The sequence below is a fragment of the Silurus aristotelis genome (genome assembly GCF_946808225.1).
Source record: "Silurus aristotelis genome assembly, chromosome: 27".
Classification (NCBI taxonomy): Eukaryota; Metazoa; Chordata; class Actinopteri; order Siluriformes; family Siluridae; genus Silurus; species Silurus aristotelis.
This window is the reverse complement of record NC_139600.1, coordinates 4,659,324-4,678,999: the sequence shown is the minus strand read 5'-3', so window position 1 is coordinate 4,678,999 and position 19,676 is coordinate 4,659,324. Positions and strand designations below refer to the sequence as shown.

At 39.4% G+C, this 19,676-nt stretch overlaps 1 protein-coding gene across 3 annotated transcripts in view; it reads right to left on the bottom strand.

Annotated features, from left to right (window-relative positions):
• Window positions 1-16,312, bottom strand: part of adgrb3 (adhesion G protein-coupled receptor B3) — a 201,021-nt gene extending 184,709 nt beyond the window's left edge. For 2 of the 3 annotated variants that reach the window (XM_083532334.1, XM_083532336.1), the window contains exons 1-2: window positions 15,860-16,228; window positions 13,346-14,114 (exon numbers count right to left, since the gene is read on the bottom strand). In XM_083532334.1, coding sequence (XP_083388460.1) covers window positions 13,346-14,099 — 754 coding nt within the window. In that variant the 5' untranslated portion in view covers window positions 14,100-14,114; window positions 15,860-16,228. Of the gene's footprint in view, window positions 1-13,345; window positions 14,115-15,859 lie in introns of all 3 variants that reach the window. The other variant, XM_083532335.1, reaches the window with a different exon arrangement.
• Between the last annotated feature and the right edge of the window lie 3,364 nt (window positions 16,313-19,676).

The window sequence follows — 19,676 nt, the reverse complement described above, 5'->3', positions numbered from 1 at the left end:
CATTGATGTGTAGTGCTAAGTGGTCTGCTCATGTCCTCCTGAAGTCAGCAATAATCTCATTAGTCGTATCAACATTAAGAGATTGATCGTTGTCTCCACACCATTTTGCGAGCTGGTTCACCACCTCCCTGTATGCTGACTCATTGTTGTTGCTAATGAGGCCCACAAATGAAGTGTCATTAATAAACTTGATGATGTGACTCAGACTTTGTAATCATGTGTCAGCAGTGTGAAGAGCAAGGTGGAGTTGCCAATCCTGATGGACTCAGGTCTCCTATTTAAAAAAGTCCAGGATCCAGTTTCAGAGGGGGGGTGAGGGGGCTGTTCAGAAATGAGAGCATTGTCCATAAATGCACATTGGTAAATCAATTTGCATCATTCGATGGCGTGTTTAAAGTGACATTTTAACTTAAAATTTATCGAACTCGTTTTATTCATTCGTTTACTGCTAAATGCTTAATCGCTGCTTATCTGTTTGCGTTTTGGTGTCTTTTTAGAAGATAATCCAGTGTCACAAACTGAACCATTACAAAAAAGACTGATCCCGACAGGCGAAGAACTTCTCTTCGTCAACATCATCATTCTCAAAATCTCCCTGGCAGTCCTAGCTAAGGATCACATCAACCATCAAATTCTAGACATTTAATTTTTTCATAATACAGCATTTTCTGACTACACCATCTGCTCAAACTCTTATTACACCATCTTATTTATAGACCTGACTACTGCAGCTCCTGTCTTGCTGGTCTCTTTTCATACGCACTACGCATATCAACTCACCTACCGAGTTTTCAAAATGGTGCTGCCTGCCTAGCTCAAAGCCTCCTCAGACGAGAGGGGAAGTTTATGACTTCTAGCAAGAAATCCTAGGTTTGTTATACTGCTGCATCTCCATATATTTATATGTTTTGTAAGTAGAAGCATGCAAATGTAAACGCTTCATAAATAAAATGGAACATACAATGTATTCCTGCTGTTCAGTTTGGGGCTCTGTTAAAGACATTCTAGTGCATTGCATACATTTGTGGCAATCTGGGGTAATTCTGAGGCATTTATAAAGGTAATGTCATATATTTTTGCCATCTAATGTAACTGTGTTTAATATAACATGCAAGAATCCAGCTAAAAAATTCATGCATTGAAACAGGGAGACAGTTATCACAATTTTTCAACCATGTTATGGAAACATGTACATGCATTTCCCATGCATATTATTTACTCCTACATAACTCCTTATTTTCATCCTTTCCATCTTTGCAATATGTTTTGCAATTAAAAGATTTCTATACAATAAAGACACATAGTATGTAGAGTCTACCATAGTATACAGAAAGAGGAATCTAAAAGCACTTGTTGCAGTTCCTATTAATGACCACTAGAAGAAAAAAATTATAAACATGCTGCCCTACGATTCAAGAACATTGAACATTGTTATATAAATCTGGGGATGTGCATCAACCTATTAATATGCGGTGCGATCCAATTTCGCTATGATTCAACACAATGTGATTCAGTGCAATATGATGCAATGGAAAAAATATGATGCTCTGCAATTCAATACGGTACAGCTAGTTCGATTTTAGTTCTTTGGTTTAGACAGACAGCAAATAATTTTTACTTGCAGTAGTTCTGACTTCTTACTCACGGCCCTGTCACAAACACGTCTCTGTAGTTAAAAAAAAAAAAAAGAAAAATGATAAAATAAAACCAGAATTTTTTTTTCTGTTGTCATCAGTAAGGTGCAGTTCTACCTCTGCTATGTTAATCTGTATCCTATGTGACTCTCAGGACACGCCTCGGTCTCCGTAGTGTTGCGATAGGTCATATTCAGAAATCAATCTACATCTTAAATATTGGTCACAAATCTTTTGCCACTTTCTAAATAATAAAAGTGTAGCGCATCTACTAATAATTAATATAAATAAAAAAAAAGTTAAAACACTTTTTAAATTGATGCATTCCATCATTACCTTTTATGCAAATCGGTGAATCTTATCATCTCTAAGATGGTAAGATAATAATATTCCAACTAAAATTCTGAACGCACAAATGAGGATTTAAGGCCATGATAGTTTTTCTTTTGATAGATTGGATTTTTGTCCTGTTTGTTTTTGAGTTCTGACCAATGCAACATATTCACTGTTGACTCCATAATATTCCCTTAACACGCAGAGCAAAAAATCAAAGATGAAAAATTCATAAATAACTGTACCCCTCTTTCCTGCCTAAAAGAAGAATGGAAAGGATTATTTGGTGGTTTGTTTGAATTGCCGGATGTCTAACGTGACATTACCTGAAATTGGATAACTGGCTTTTTTTTTTTTTTTTTTTTTTAACGATGTAAAAGAACAGAAAGCATTTGTTTTTCAGCGAGATGTAAATTATTGTTGGCAAAAACAATAGAGGCGCTTCGACTGAAATAAAAGACGCTCTATTCAAAATGTTGCCTTGTTGAATCGAAATTTTACAGAATCACATTGTCGCAAATGAAAATTCGAAAGCAGCATTTTTCAGATGCATGTTTGTTCTTCGCTTGTACCAAATAAAAAATTACCCTTGAACAGGCAAACAAATTTAAAAAACAATATGCATGGTATATTCAGTTATTTTAAACACTAAAAGAAGTTGTTTATGATTGCAAATGTTGTTTACAGAAGTAAAGGCTTCTTCAGCTACAGGCTACTCAATTAAAAAAAAAGACTCTTTCATCTCTCTATTAAACTGAAAGATTCATTTCAGCCAAGAAAGTCTGTGATAAACAAGCTTGAGGAGGAGAGGATGTCAAAGACTGTCAGATCAGGCATATAGGTTCCCCTCAGCCACCATTGCCCTGACATCCAAGCAACTGAAAGCAGGATAAATTTACTGGATAAATACAATGTTACGGATAAAGTTTAAAAAATAATACATGCAACCTGTTCAACACTGTAGTCTTCTTGCATCCTGTACTATACATTCAGGCTAAATTACTGCCATGCTGGTGGGAGAATATTGATGAGACTTTTTTCTCTCTCCTGTGCAGATTCATGACATTTTGTGTTTGCGTGATGGACAGAATCATTTGCCCAGGATATTTGGTTGCATGTTAATGTAAATAGCCACATTTTGTGCTCTGTAATTGCCACCCAATGTCAAGCAATACTGATGCAAGCAGACACTGCAGCTGATGCTCAGATCTATCGAGAATAGATATTGAGAATATGATATCTCAGATATATGAAGGTTTACCAGTACAAACATTACTATATATTGGCAAACTTCAGAGACCAATTAGTTACTAGAAAAATAGCTAAATATTTTTCTTTTTGAGGATATATTCCACATACAAGATGGTGCCGCTAAAAGGCAGCCACGGTGTTTCGCTGTTAAATACATGGCAAGCAAATACATGGATTTGCTGCAGTGTTAGTTCCAACTTCCTGCAAACAGGAATACAAATACGTTTATGTGAGTATGTGCATGTGTATAAAAGCCATATAATAAATAAAAAAAAAATACATATATATATATATATATATATATATATATATATATATATATATATATATATATATATATATATATATATATATATATATATAGACACACACACACACACACACACACACACACACAGGTAAACCCCAACTTATTATACTGTGTGTTGTGATGACCCCATCATAACTTAAAAATAAGTTGAGACATGGTCTAGCATACAATATATGTGTGTGTGTGTATAGCAGCGGACACATAGAGTGGAGGGCAGAGCATATGCTGTTGCGTTTACCTGCCATGCAAAACAATAATTCTACAACTTTGTGGTCTCGCTATCATCTTTGCATGATTGTAAGTTGAACCATCATAACTCGGGGACCATCTGTACGTATATATATAAAATAATTCAGCAGTGTAATGCAAAAATGTACTTGCAGATACAGGTCAAGAGCTACAGTTCATGCTCACATCAAACATAATCATTGTGACTTTAACTGTGACAAGGCTGTTGGTGCCAGATGGGCTGGTTGGAGTGTTTTAGAAACTACTGAACTCCTGGGATCTCTCGGATTACACACAATCGTCTTTAGACACTCAGTGGTGCAAAACAAATAATAAAAATGTCTATGTGAATATGGTCTGAAATCTGGAATATATTGTTGGTAAGAAAGGTCAGAAAAAAAACGACCAGACTAGTCTGAGTATGACAGAACATGAAAAAACTCCTCTTTACAACCATGCTGAGCAGAAAAGCATGCCAAAAGAAATGGCAGCAAATCTTGAGGTGGATGGACTACAATAGCAGAGCACACCAGGTTCCTCTCCTGCCTATTGAGAACAAGAATCTGTGCGCAGATGATCCCAGGTGATATTTTTTTACCTGTAATTGACCAGTTTGGGTGGGTCAGTGCTCATATAGCCCTAGACTCCTGTTCTTGATTGACAGGAGTGGAACCTAATGTGATCTGCTGTTGTAGCCCTTCTTAAGGTATTCAGGTCAAGGTCAATGTTTTTGGCATGCTAAGAGACCTTTCTGCTCACCATGGTTATACAGAATGCTCATTTGGTTATTGTTACTGTATTTATCCATTTTTTTTTAGATCACTCTAGAGACAGCAATGTGTAAAATTCCCAGATCAGTAGCTTATTGAACTGCGCAAAGCAGCTCATATAAAACTAACGTTCATGCCACAAACAGTCACACGAGTTTCCATATTCAGATTTTTAATGTTAGCATTAACTAAAGCCCTTTATCTGTGTCCGCATGATTATTTTTTTAGCATTTTGCTGCTGCCACGTGATTAACACATGAACACATGGTGATTAGATCACTGCATGAATTTGCAGGTGTTCTAATAAAGTGGACAGTGAGTGTGTGTGTATATACATATTTATATATTCATAATAATTCACTGATCCGCATCATTTTTAACATATTTGCTTTGGTAAAAAAAAAAAAAATTGTATATATATGTTAGTAGATGCCCTGTACTTTTATTATTTAAAAAGTCAAAATAATTTATGACTAATATTTTATATTTGAATTGATTTCTCCTCACTAAACTGTTTCTCGAGCTCGTTCTCGCAGCGCCGCTGCTGCTACGTGAATATGATGTATAACAACACTAGACGGAGGCGTGTCCTGAGAGTCACATAGAATACAGATTAACATGGCAGAGGTAGAGCTGTAACTTCCTGGAGACAGCATTGGAAAAGAATCGAACCGCAAACTGCATTGTACACAAGTCGATCGATGAAAGACAATACGATTCAAGATAATACAATTCGAAGCAATGGAAAAATATGATGCTTTCCATTTTATATAAATGAAATGATTAGATTGTAGAGGGACCTCAACTTCCCACCCAAGTGAGGGTAAAAGCACCTACTGTGTGAAAAGGATGCTGCAAAAAATTTAAATAAAATAAAGAATTTATGGATGTTTTTTTTATTTATATTTTAATAATCAAATGTTTGATATAATAAAATAATAATAACAAACCACATGCCCAGTCTGACTAACTGAAAATGTAAAATCTCCATGAAAACAAAAACAAATCGAATATCTTTTAAAAGGGATGACAGTAAGGACGATATAAAACCCTAAGATATTATGCTTGTAAAAAAAAAGTGACTGACAAAGTAATTTTTTGTGACCAACACAAGTAATTTTGCCTCATATTTCATGCTTGTCAAAGGAGGCGCCTGCTGTGACGAATCAGAGATAAAGCTGTGGGGGATTATTATGCTTCATATCACACAACTCTATATACGTAACTGACTGACATTTCAAACCCAACCTGTTGCTTTTCATTTTAACACGGTGACAAATCACAAGAAACGAGATCTCTGAAAGGATCTAAAGGTCAAGGTTTGGGGTTGAGGGTGTGGTTAGTGTTGGTATCATTTCGTTCTTACTTCATTTTTATGAAATCAGATTCAGCTTCACCTTCAGTTCATTTAAATCCATATTTCCATGAGATCAGGGTGAATTTAACTGACATTTCACATCCAACCTGCTGCCTTTTGTTCGCCTTATCCTGCTTCTTCAACACATACGCCTGGAACTGACTGGCAGTATAATGCAACTCTTCAGTGAAAATGAAAAGAGACAAAATTCCTTGTGAAACTGCTCAGTGGTTTTACTGTGCTCTGGTTTTAATATTCAATACGTGATATCTCGAATGATGAATAAGCACTAAAATACTGTCATAGATTTTCCCTGTCATTTTATTTAAGCACCCAGTAACACGCCGTAATGCGTTTGACCAGAACACCAGTAAAAAGCAGGTCGAAATGACCTTAACGTAATGATTTTGACTCGAGGGGAGAAGCATCCACCAAGACAGCCCAGCTCTATACAGACTTGCGTTTGCTATTAGTAACATGGAAATGTATTTTTCAGAAACTCGTTCTTTCGCCAGCCGAGACGCGGGCTTTGATTGGGCACACCTATACAATTTTTCATGAAAACGGAAGATGGCCATTAAAAACCAAACAAAATGTCAAGCGATGCAGTCAGACTTTACCTCCTTAGGTAGGGTTTAAATTAAGCACGGAAGAGTGTTTTATTACTGCAAAAAGCAATGTAGTACAATATGGAGCAGCAGATGATGTTGAATTATTTAGGACCCAGCGAGTTGAATTAAGGGCTTAACTCCGCAGAGTTAAGGGGAAAAATGTGCTCGTACTGAGCCCGTGGTCCCAGTGCCAATAACAACAGATGAGCTCAAGCACCCACTCGATTAGCTATGGCTCCTGATCAGCCTCCCTTCACTTCCCAATTCCAGTTTATCTGTTTATTCTGCTTGTGTGATTAGCCTTCTTTCTGGAATGAGGTCGAGCAGCCGCTTACAGGCATAGTCCAGAGAAGAACAACCAATTTTCCTGTGACTAATAGTGGTGTCATCTTCTACAAGCGAGACAAAAAAATATGGCCATCAATAAGTCAGGGGACAATCTAGCCAGAAATTGACAAACATGTCTTGAGAAGATCAGAGATAACCGCAGGAATTTTCACAAGAAGGTGAATGTTTGCATAATTCTATGATTTTTCTCCCCATATTAGTTTGAGCACCGGTCAGGGAACCAACCCCAGCCATTAGGGTTGCACAAGCCAGTGCACTCTTAGTGCCGGCCCCAAGCCCGGATAAATAAGGAGGGTTGCGTTAGGAAGGTCATCCAGTGTAAAAACGTGCCAAATCAAACATTCGGATCATGAATACGGATGATCCGCTGTGGCGACCCCTAATGGGAGAAGCCGAAAGAAAGTTATTAGAGAAACTAATATTATAAATCTTTTTGTGTCTTTTTTGTGAATTTTCAAAATCAGCTCTGCAAAATCAAGGGGGAGTGGTGGCTCCAGCGGTTAAGGCGGAAGGTCGGGGGTTCAAGCTCCGGTATCGCCAAGCTGCCACTCTTGGGCCCTTGAGCAAGGCCCTTAACCCTCTATGCTCCAGGGGACCCTAACGAGAAAAATAAATCAAGGACCGTGATGTCGGAGCGACGTGGGGCCGCCTTCCCGTGGGCTCACCACCTGCAGGAGGGACTGTAAGGGACCGGTGCTGAGAGGATTGGGCAGCAGTCGAAAGCGGGGGCCTTGACAGCCCGATCCCTGGACACGGAGAAGTGTCTGAGGAATCTGCTTAGACTGCTGCCCTCGTGACCGGAATTACGGAGAAGCGGGAGAAGATGAAATAAAGCTCTGCAAATCATTTGCAGTTCTGTGGTCATTAGTATTATTGGTACATTATTCGGATGTGGATGGGTTTAGAAGCAATGAAGTAAAGATCATGTGCTGTGATGCCAATTAACAAAGATCTTACAGGGGATTGAAATGAGAACTTTAGAAATAAAAAACAGGGCCAAAGTTAAATAAATTGAAACATTTTCCCTGTAGAAATTTGTTGTCTCTTTTTTTTTTTGCAGTCTGTTTTAGGTCATCCGATCGCATGCCTGTATGTCAATTACCGTATTTTTCGGACTATAAGCCGCTACTTTTTCCCTACACTTTGAACCCCACGGCTTAAACAAAGAAGCGGCTAATTAATGGATTTTTCCTGGGTTTTTCCCGGTTTCACAAACTTCAAGCCAAAAAACTGAACCCCATAACATTAGACCAATGAAATTTCTGAACGGAAACGAAAAAAACTCACCTCACCTGTGTTCTGAGCTGCACTGCATCGGGAGAAAAACTTTCACCGGAGTTGATTTTTAAACGCACGACGATGCAAAAAGATAAACTCCCGAGAGAAATAGTTGTGAAAGGAAGGAGGAAGACAGTGAACAATGACTTTCTTGGTCGGCTACTGTTTAGATACAAGCCGTTGTAGCGTGTTGAGTCTGGGTGAAGGGAGAGCTCGCTAACTCCAGTTACAACAGAAATCATATAAGCACAGACAGGTTTCCAAAACTCGTGCTTTTTTATTTTTCTTGGCAACAGCGTTACGGGTTAGTCAAAGAAACTTAGAAATAAGCATCAGAAAATAATAAGGACATAATCCTCGTCTTGAACACGTGCAGTAATACCGGAAAAATGGAAGTGTCATGCTATTCCCAAAATACCGCTATGCTCCTAAAGGAAGCGCAACATATTTCACCCGTTACACCGTGTGTAACGTGTCTTTTATTAAAGCCTGTGTAAAGTTCATTAGTGTAGACACCTGCGGCTTATAGACAGGGGCGGCTTATTTATGTTAAAAATAAAAATTTAAAGTTTAAAATAGAAAATTATTTAAAAATAAAACTATTTGTAAAATTCAGTGGGTGCAGCTTATAAAGGGGTGCACTTTATAGTCTGGAAATTACGGTACTATGCAGACCATCAGAAACTACAGAAATTATACATAAGTAATACACACACACACACACACACACACACACACACACACAAACAAATTACAGTTCAAAATTCAGCAAAAATAGAGCAATTTACTGTAGTGTATATAATATACAATATATATGTATGTGGCAGCTTGGACGAGCGCCAGTTCACGAGTGGAGGGCAAAGCATATGTTGCTACTTCTGCCTGCCGTGAGAAGCTTCATATTGCTATCGTCATCACAGGATTTCATCCTCACCGAGAATTTCCCATTTCAGTTACCCTCTTAGGTCTGATTAGAAATTTACAACATATCTGGTCCATGGTGCAAGTCTACAGTGAGCCACTTGATCACTGCAAAAACCACGAACTCTTTTATTTATAACCGTTAACTAATCATTAATTCTTAAGCCGTCCCTTAACACATTTTCTCCAAATCCTCCTCACCTATAGAGAACAAAATGCTGTCACACAGAGAAGTTGCTTATTAACCCGCACTCACCTCTTACCTCCCAGATGATCCTTCTAACCTGAACCTGATGACGTCTGTCATTCAAAATGCTTTTCCCCTCACACGGCATATTCTCCGAAGATCCGTATGCAGCAGACAATTGATTTTTACTTCCATCCTATTGATGCGTGTCAAATAGTAAGAAATGGCTGCCTTGTGCAGGGGAGACGGCACCTGGCATTTTAAAAATGCGTAGAGGAAGCAAAACCTTCTTTTAGAGAAAAAAATAAAAATAAATGACTCAGCAGAAATGTTCTGACAGCAGTAGTGCACCATAGGACATTAAAATCAGCTATCATCCGGTTCTGTGAGGCTCTTAGGAGCCCAAAATGTGACAAGGACCCTTCACACTGACAAAAAAGTGAGGCAAAACTACTGTCTAGAAAATGTAAAAAGGATGAAAATGGTGGGTGGGAGTGAACAGACCACTGGCCAGGCGCAAATGGATGCAGGAAGAATGAAAGGTAATGACACAGTACTTGAAGATGTTTGAGACTATTTTAATAGGCCCTATTTTGAGCGATACTAACAAACAGACAAAAGAAGACCGGTTAAAGAAAAGGAAAAGATGTCACAGATAATAAAGGAGCTTGGGTAAATCATATCAATAGCCACTGCATTCATATGATAATGAAAAATATATATTAAAAAGGGCTTATTGTGTTGGGAGTGTTGCTGAGGATGAATATGTGCCAAGTACCAGTGTCTAGCTGTCAAAGATTTTACTGTCTTCTTGAATATTAGAATCGTGTAAACCTTTTAATGACTATTTTGTGCTGCTAGGAAAAGGTTCAGGTTTTGGCAACCTGTGTTTTTCGGTGACTGACACCTGAACAGTATTACATTTACATTACATCAGTGATGCTATAGTGCACAGAGTATCATCACAATAAACCAAAACAACCTTACAGAGCATCATAAAAAGTGCATGAGCAAAAGACGCCTAACCACTGCAGCGAATGCTGCAATGGCCTCGTAAAAATACAAACAACCTCCGGGGTAATAATGCAATCGACTAATGTTTGCCAGGTTGGTTGGGTCTTAACTTAGAGACTTTTCATAATTATCCATTATTGCAAGTACACTATGTTTTGTTTTTTTTTGTTTCCATTTCAATCCACTTAACATTTGTATGCCCGGCAATGGTGCATTTCAAGCACAGATCATACTGCATTACAAAGTCTAATCAACCTTTCTTGCTGGCAAGGAGGATATCCTTGAGAAAAGATCATCAAGTAGGGGGAAAAAAAAGAAAAGAAAAATGAAAAATACATTTTCAGCAGCTTTAGTATCCAATTCAAAGGCCACACTCTGTAGCCACACACAAAGCATGTATGCAGGTGGAAGATATCAAAGAATGCCATTTATTTTGGTCTTATCTTGAGCTGCTTTCTATTGAAACATAAGGCAGAGCATCCATCACACTCAGACTGCAAAACAGAACCGAGAAATCTTTTAAACCTGCTTTCCAGATGAAAAAAAAAGATTAATTTTAGACATCACTCTACACAATCCACTGCAGAAGTACTGGAATCTATAAAAACAATGAAATAAATGCAAATACAGCGAATTAAATGAAAATAAAATGCATTTATGACATTTATAAGATCTGCATAATAGAAAAAATAGTTTTAGAATTAATTTAATTGAAGAGGGTTTCAAATGGTTAAAGAAAACCATTAACCAAGAAATGTGTATATGTGGACTCATAATTAATGAGTTCATATAATTGCTTTATAATTGCTGATCTCGCGGGTGGAAAAGCAGGAACACACCATGAGGTGGGAATACACACTGTATGGGACAACAGGGGATCGCCAACAACCATGCACAAACACAAACACACACACACACACACACACACACACACACACACACACACACACACACACACACACACACACACACACTCGATGCCACTTAACCGCACTGTATCCGCAACCCGAGCTTAGGAGTGAACCGGGAACCCTGGAGCTGTGACGTGGCACTGCAGGATATGTAGCCTGCCCTTGTCAATTCAGATCCATTCTTTTTCCATAGGGCTGGAATGTGTAGTCGGTGCAAAAACATTGATTTTTGTGTCCCTGCGACCATTTCTGTGATGTAAGCATGAATGTGGTCATTGCTCACAGATCCATCGAAGGGAAGGTGTAAACCTCCTGACGAGGAAACCAGGTTTTATGGTATAATATCGTGGTACTTCGAAGAATTCATGATGCCATCAATCTTCACAGGGGCTCCAGACCACTAAACATCGATGCAAAACATCAATGGTGCACCACCGCATTGTACAACCGGATAGAGGGGCCTTTCTTTATATACTGTCCAACATTACAATGACACGTGTGGGCAATGAAATGTTTCTGCCAAAGGAGGCAAGATTCAGGAACTAGAACACGGTTTTTAAGGTGACATGAAACCCTTTTAAACAGCTTGTGGTGTGAAATCTAGATATTTAATCACAAAGAATTTTATACCCCATCATATTTATCAAATATGTTTTTATTAGAATGGTCTAATTTTTTTCTTAAAAATTTTACCTAACACTGACAGATTTTTGGGCCTGAATTTAAATCCATTAAGTATGTATTTTTCCAGGCAATAATTCCTGATTATTCCGTTTAAAACCTCATGATCTCGCAGCAAGCAGACAAATAAGACACAGACTGCAAACGAGTGATGGCTCAGTGCCGTCCGTCACTTACCATTGGTATCTGGCCCGCATGCCACCACGGAATAATGGTGATGAACTCATCCAAAGCTGGCTGCCAGAACACCAACCACCATTTAACCTTGATGCGACTGTATCTTGCACATGGTATCGCTTAGAATTTATTGTTAGGACCATTTCTTGGGCGTCGAAACGCAATAGTTTCCATCAATTTTGTCAAGCCAGCTTGAGATCCTTTGAGATAGCTTACATATCTGGCTCAAAATCCTATTTTCATACAGTTTCTCACAACCGAAATAAGTATGTCGTAGGTCAGACTACAAAACGTGTTCAAAAATATTGGGGGGTGGGGGGTTACGTTCATATGAGCTCGGATATTCCAAAGCACGTGTTATATTTGATCATAAACACTGGCACTCGTTTCCTAGAGGGCTATTAATTTCAGTTTGTGGAAATAGAGTGCCACAGGAGGTTTCCTTCAACAAAGAGTCTCTCTCTCTCTCTCTCTCTCTCTCTCTCTCTCTCTCTCTCTCTCTCTCTCTCTCTCTCTCTCTGTCTCTCACTTTCGCTCTCTTTTTCACTTTCTCTCTCAAACAAGTAATTTATTATTGCAGAATCTCGGTGTTGGAATGAAGTGTGTGGTTATGTGTGTGTGCTAATATTTCATCACATCTAGCCATCCCACCCTTGGGGTTTCAAATTTTTGGTCAATAAAGAGCCATCCCTAGTTTGAACCATCATCCATTACCGTCCATTACCAAGTGCTTCTAGATGGACGGATTATTGGAGCTCGTTCCATCAGAAGCGAACATTTGCAATTATTTGTATAGGCAGTGGGTGTTTGTAAATGATTTTTCAGAAACCTGTGATGGACAAAAAGAAAAAAAAAAACACACATATTCAGGGATCTAAAAAATGTCTGTGTGCAAAATGTAAATATGTGAACGTGTATGAAAGTAACTACACAGCGGAATAGATCACCCTCATAAACAGAACATATCAGAAGTGTATAAACTCTTGAGCCAATGGAATGTTTGGAATGTGTTTAAGAACATTGAGTATGTACTTCCAGAGTAGCTTCCATGTTAAGCAACTGCATGAGTTGCAGTCAAAATGGAGTCCAACAAGAAAATGTCTTGCTGAATTCAGAATGTGACAAAACTAAAAAAGAAAAAGAAAAGGCTTTAGTTTATTTAAAGCAATAAATCAAGCAATGTGTTTGAAGACATTGGCTTTAATGGCTGCACTTTTTTTTGGGAAGAGTGGAAGGGTAGCAGGCGTATCACCAAACATCTCGATAATTATCGCAAACACTGTTCCAAGCATGTATGAAACGCTACCCAAAACGCGGGCACGTGCCATACTCACCCTCCTTGGATGGCCGTTTGACCTCTGCACTCAGATTGCAAGCATGCGGTGTGCGCAGCTGCGCCGTTAGGCACCCTTCTGTTCGTGGATTTAAAGGCAGCACCACATTGCTGAGCATTAAGACGCTCTCAGATTCCCCGTCACCCAAATGCTGAGGGCAAGTGCATTTGGAGTACACTATTCCACACGACTCCACTGACCCTTTCTCTCCCTTTAAACAATTTTCCAGCCACATGCATAAGACCTGACATCCAAACTGGCTCGGGCTCGCCTTATTCAAAACAACAAACTCCACCACCGACTTCTCTTCCTCCTCGGTTTTCTTTGTGATCAATCCGTTGTAGTCGTAGGGGAACACCCGTCGTATCTGGACGAAATTCTTGTCGTAATGCAAAAACACGTAAATGTGCTTCGCGTCACACAGGTACACAATGGACTCATTGACCTTCAGGAGTTCGTTGATCTTCTCGTGGGAGAAATGGTCGAACTGGTAAATCAAGAGGGAGAACTCAGAGCAACTTATCTCATTCGTGTAGAGCTTCAGGTAGATGCTGTATTTGGTTGGATCGGGGTTCTCCAATGTCCACGTGCAGTTTGTGAAGTTCTTCGGGAACATCTCATTCACAGAGTAAGATCCATAGATAACTCCCTTAACCAGTGTGGAACACCAGAAATCTTGGGCACTGGTATATCCAAACATAACCAATAGATAGGTGGAAAATATATAAATCAACAAATTACGAACAGCCTTCATCCTATGTCATTTGGCCTGAAAAAAAAGAGAAGAATTTTGTTTAAACCTCTATATATAAACAGCTGGATTGAAATCTGGAGACCGCTGACTGAAAAAGCCTATGAATTACTCAGGGGTTCACTCTAAAAGAGACCACTCTTTCATCGCAAGCTAGAAGATGATCAGTCATAATAGATGTGTATTGATTTGTAGTGACCGCTAGACCTCAGCCATGCCACCAAAATATCTGAAACTTATTTGCACAAACCATGAATTAGTTTCCTGACTCGGATTACTCGTTTGGCTATTTCCTATTTGCTATCATATTACAAAATAGATGTTCTTCACTCTTTTGCTAGGAGGGAAACACATTTTGAATGAACATTGCCACCTTGTGGTCCTCAATAAATCCAAGCTCACTTTTTTGGCACACGCACACCCTTGAAGGAAAAAAAAAAAGACAATTAAATGAATATATGTCTGATATGAATCCTGTGTATATGTTCTTTGATAATCTATTGGAGGAGACTTGAACCCTGGCAGCTGTAAAAAACTGTATGGAGAAGGCAGCATCTACGGTGTCCTGGTTTGAGGTCGAATCGTATTAAGAGCCCAGGAGGGAGAAACCTCCACCGACTGATTATCTGCATTGAACATTCCGAATATTCGAATATTTGCATGCGTGGATGAACCTTAGCAACTCTACAGCGACATAAATAGTATTGCAAATGTAGAAATATCAAGCTGACAGCGTTGTATGAACAGAAAGCCACTTGGTTTGAGGCTCAATTCGGTTCAGTGTCCATGTGAAATGCATGTGCAAGTCACTGCAGTGGTGCTGGAGGAAAAACCAGAAAGGAAAACGACAGGATGGGGGAATAACAGCTCCCATGGATTTAGCAAAAGGCTGAACCGTGAGCAGATTAACATGCAGCAGACTTTCCCCATGCCACTGACAGTGCCAGAGGATGCTTTTTTTGGTCGGACACGAAACTTTAATGTGAACTGGCTGCGTTGGAGTGATTTTTACGCATCAGAAATTGTGTGTTATAGAAGAAATAAAGGGGGTACAGTAGAAAGAGAAAGAAAGACAGAGAGAGAGAGAGAGAGAGAGAGAGAGAGAGAGAGAGAGAGAGAGAGGGGAGGAAAATGCTATTTAATGTCCTGGTTGCATTCATCCTGCAGCCACTGCAGTTGTGTGCAGTGCACTGTGCTGTTGTGTGCGTGCGCGCGCGCGCTCGCGTGCGTGCGTGCGTGTTGCCGTTCATATCCTCAATGTGATCCGCCACGAGATTCCCCAGAATGGAGCAGTCGAGCGCTTACGCACGACATTTCAGCGTCTCACCGCGACTTGACTGCGGCAGTTTGTCTTAACGATCGTGCGCAAAGCCGAGCGCGTCTTTCGGGGGCTCGTCCGCGCAAAACACCAGCTGCTTCAACACTTTCGGGTTTCAACACGCACCCATTCAGCCGCATGTACGACGCGGGTCGGTCTGCGTGTCCCACCGTCTCGTTTTTATCTTATCCTCCCACAGCCCCCCCCCTAAATCTGAAATAATGCGCTCTCAAATTGCGCTCGTGAACTTCCCTGTTAAATCGCGTTCATCCCGGGAGTCATGGAGAAAAAGAAATCGGCGTGTGCTGAATCAAATGCCGAGACAATGACGTGCCAATACAAGTGTATTGCTGTGATACAAATTTATGTCGTCATCGACACTTGCATCATCATCATAATAATAATCATTAAAATAATAATAATAATCATCATAATGATCATTTACCTTACAATCCAGAAGCTATGGCTATTTTTCCCACATACTTGAAGACATTCTTCAGAATGGACACAATGCAATGTTTCCCCAGTCCAGATTTTCCATTGCCCACGACGCGCGTCCGGTGCAACAAGATGGATTAGCGGACAGAAACGCGTTCGGCTCGGACGTGGCTCATCTCCCGCCTTCCATTTTTTTCCCCCGGAGCCAAAGCGATGGCAGGAGTCGAGATGATCCGAACACTGATCTCCTCTAATAAACCAAGCGAGAAACACCAAGGTAAAGGTATGAAACGCGCTCGTTTCGTTAGATAGTGGCACAGGGTAAAAGAGCGCAATCGTTTCCGGATGGTGCGGACTCTCGCCGGAGAGAGAGAGAGAGAGAGAGAGAGAGAGAGAGAGAGAAAGAGAGAGACGCGTCTCAGTGCGAGGAGCTGCAGTAGCGCGTCACCGCCGCTGAGATGATGCGCGCTCCGTCTCTCACCACCTTCACCCCCTCGTTTTTTTTCTTTTTTTTTTTCCTTTTCTTTTTTTTTATATATATATATATATATATATATATATATATATATAAAAACCGTCTGGCTTCCACAAGCACTCGTTCCCGTTTACCAATCAAACCGTGAAGACGTCCGTCAGATTGCACTTAGAGCAACGCGGTTCTCCTCCGACAATGGACCACAAATTGTATCTGAATTGCAATGCCAAGGAGGACATTCGGACCTGAAACCTGATTGGAAATGATCCCGGACCTTTTTTTTTGGTACTAAATATTTCATATTGAAAAAAATATATATTTGCGGCACTTAACATTTGCGGCTATGGCACTCATCACTGGTCTCGTTTCTTCCTGATGGATTTGGTGGAGCACAGGAGGACGAGGAGAACTTTCACGAAACTAGTTTTGCTTATTGGATCTTCATGCAAGCTGTGATCGCAGGGGACAGAAAAGTCAGCTGCAGAACAGTGGGTCAAACAAAGCGTTCATCTGAAATACTGAGATCTGCAACAAGCAACGTGGACGAGAGCAGGAACTGTAGAGGATGAGACACAGCTTGAAATGCAGAGGGACAAGGGACAAGACAGGAACAAATCATAGAACAATTATTCAATTCAATTAAATGTAATTCAGTTCGGAATTATTTGCAAAGCGTTTTTTTTTTTTACAATGGACTTTGTCCCTAAGCAGCAGGGATAAATGGGTTATAAATATTTAATTTATGTTAGTGCCTATAGCTGAGTGCCTGTAAGTCTGTCCCTAATGAATGACAAGGAAAAAACCCTGAGATAGTATGAGGAAAAACCCTTCTAGAGGAACCAGACTCAAAAAAGGAACCTATCCTCATCATGGTAGCACCAAATATCTATTTATTAAAGTTCCATCATTGTTGAGTGAACTGTTTAGTGCTTAAAAGCTGACAAATTCTAGTCCTAACACATTGCAGCAGACTGTTTATTTTAATTACTGTCCAAATCCATGTCTCATAGTTCTTGAGTTGCTCATAAACTTCATATATTTATTACATTATAGTAATACCGTAATTTCCGGACTATTAAACGCACCCAAATATAAGCCGCACCCACAAAGATTTTATTTTGAACAAAAATAAGCCGCACCTGTCTATGAGCCGCAGGTGTCTACACTGAAACTAATGAACTTTACACAGGCTTTAATGAAAGACAGTGTCTGTTACATGGCTTGTATCTAAACAGTGGCCTACCAAGAAAGTCATTGTTCACTGTCTTCCTCCTTCCTTTCACAACTATTTCTCTCGAGAGTTTCTCTTTTGGCATCGTCGTGCGTTTAAAAATCACCACCGGTGAAGCTTTTCTCCTGATGCCGTGCAGCTCAGAACACAGGTGAAGTGTGTGGGCAGATCAAACGTCAGAGGAACATCATCCATATTTATGATGTGGTGCGGCCCGATTCAGTGGGAGCGCATCTGATTTAATATAAAGAGTTTCATTGGTTTACCTGAACTCATTCTGCAATTTCATTGGTCTAATGTTATGGGGCTCAGTTTTTTGGCTTGAAGTTTGTGAAACCAGAAAAACCCCCAGAAAAATCCATAAATTAGCCGCTTCGTTGTTTAAGCCGCGGAGTTCAAAACGTGGGAAAAAGGTAGCGACTTATAGTCCGGAAAATACGGTACATTCGCGCTGTATGTTAAACCTGTGCTGTGTGCATTGTTTTAGCCACCTGGAACATGTTTTTGCAGAGATTTATCATAATTTTATTGTTACAATCTCAGTGTGCTAACGCAGCCACCGTCCACGGACCAGCTACAAATATGCTAGCAGCAATGTACTTTTTGTACACGTTACACGTCACATGTTTATTTTACTACCTTAAAACAACAATGGATCGGAAAAACAATAGAACTCAAATCTAATTCAGAAGTCTCCTTGAGTTTAGAAGGCAAGTCAACTGAATAAAGGAGCTTGGCCTCATATTTGTCTGGCTCTGTCTCATCTCCTGAAACTGAACAGAAATACAGCTAATGCTAGCATTAATATGGCATTAATTGTAAACAATTTACCAATGTTTTCCCAAAGCTATAACTGGATATGAACTGTTGAAATGTGGAATCGAATATTTCTAGACATATTAAGCATTTTAAATCAATTTAGCAGTCTATGTGAAATGAATATGTAATATTTTTCATCTTATATACAGTAATTTAATCTTAGCAGTGTTTTGACTTCTCTCAATCAATCAACATATTGTACACATATCGGATTACTGTTAAATCTATAACACCGACTACAGTTCACCAGTCTGAGCGTGAAATATACACTACTCATTATAGTAAGCTTGCAAGCTGGTTTGGTGACAAAAAGCGTTTTTATTCGTACAATTTTACGAAATGAAATGCAGCTTTTGTTTCATTTATACATGCTAACGTTTTTTTATTTCAACATTCATTTAATTATTTAAAACATTTCTCATGCAAGCTCATGCAAATCAGTCTATTATTATCTGATACGTTTTTGCATCTGTTAGGTTGCAAGACAAATTTTTTGGTCATTATTCACTGATTTGCTGAGCAAACAGAAAAAAAGCTGAAAATAAATGGATAAATAATGGAAAATAAATTGTGTTTCTGATTTAAATGTAAAAATCTAAGTAATTTAGAAAATTACAAAATTGACTTGAAACTGAGCAGTTGAGGGTTATGGGGCCTCGCACAAGGGCCCCAGCATTGGCAGCCTGGTTGTGCTGGGATTTGAACTCGTGACCTTCCGATCCAAGGACCAAATTCATTCAATTCAATTTTTTTGTAGATTGCTTTTAACAGTGAACAGTGTCTCAGTGTTATTAATTAAAAATAATGTATAAAAGAATGAAAGTTTATTGCCTATAAGTTTGTTCCTTATAATTTAAAGTTTATCCCTATTGTGGCAACTGTGGCAAGAAAAATCTGCCTGAGATGGCATGAGAAAGAAACCTTGAGAAGAATTCAATATGGAACCCATCCTCATCTGGGTGGCACCAAATGTCCATTTATTGCAGTTGCCTCATTGTTGTGGTTTGCTGTTAAGTGATGGCGCTTTAATGCAAAGCTGTTCATGCAACCTGTGGTTCTTGAGTTGCTCAGTAACTTCATGGATTTTTAGGCTGTTGAGGTAGAACCATCCCCAACCTCACGGAGCGATCTCCAAATGAAGAGAATTTCATCCAGAAATACTGTCGGGATAAAATTGGGCAGATCCGAAGAAGAGAAAAGGACAGGAACACCTGTCACTGGAACCTCAGGAACATGATTAGATCTGTACATTATTTCCGTAGCAGAAGGCTTAACCTAAACTGCTGAGGAGACAGTGGG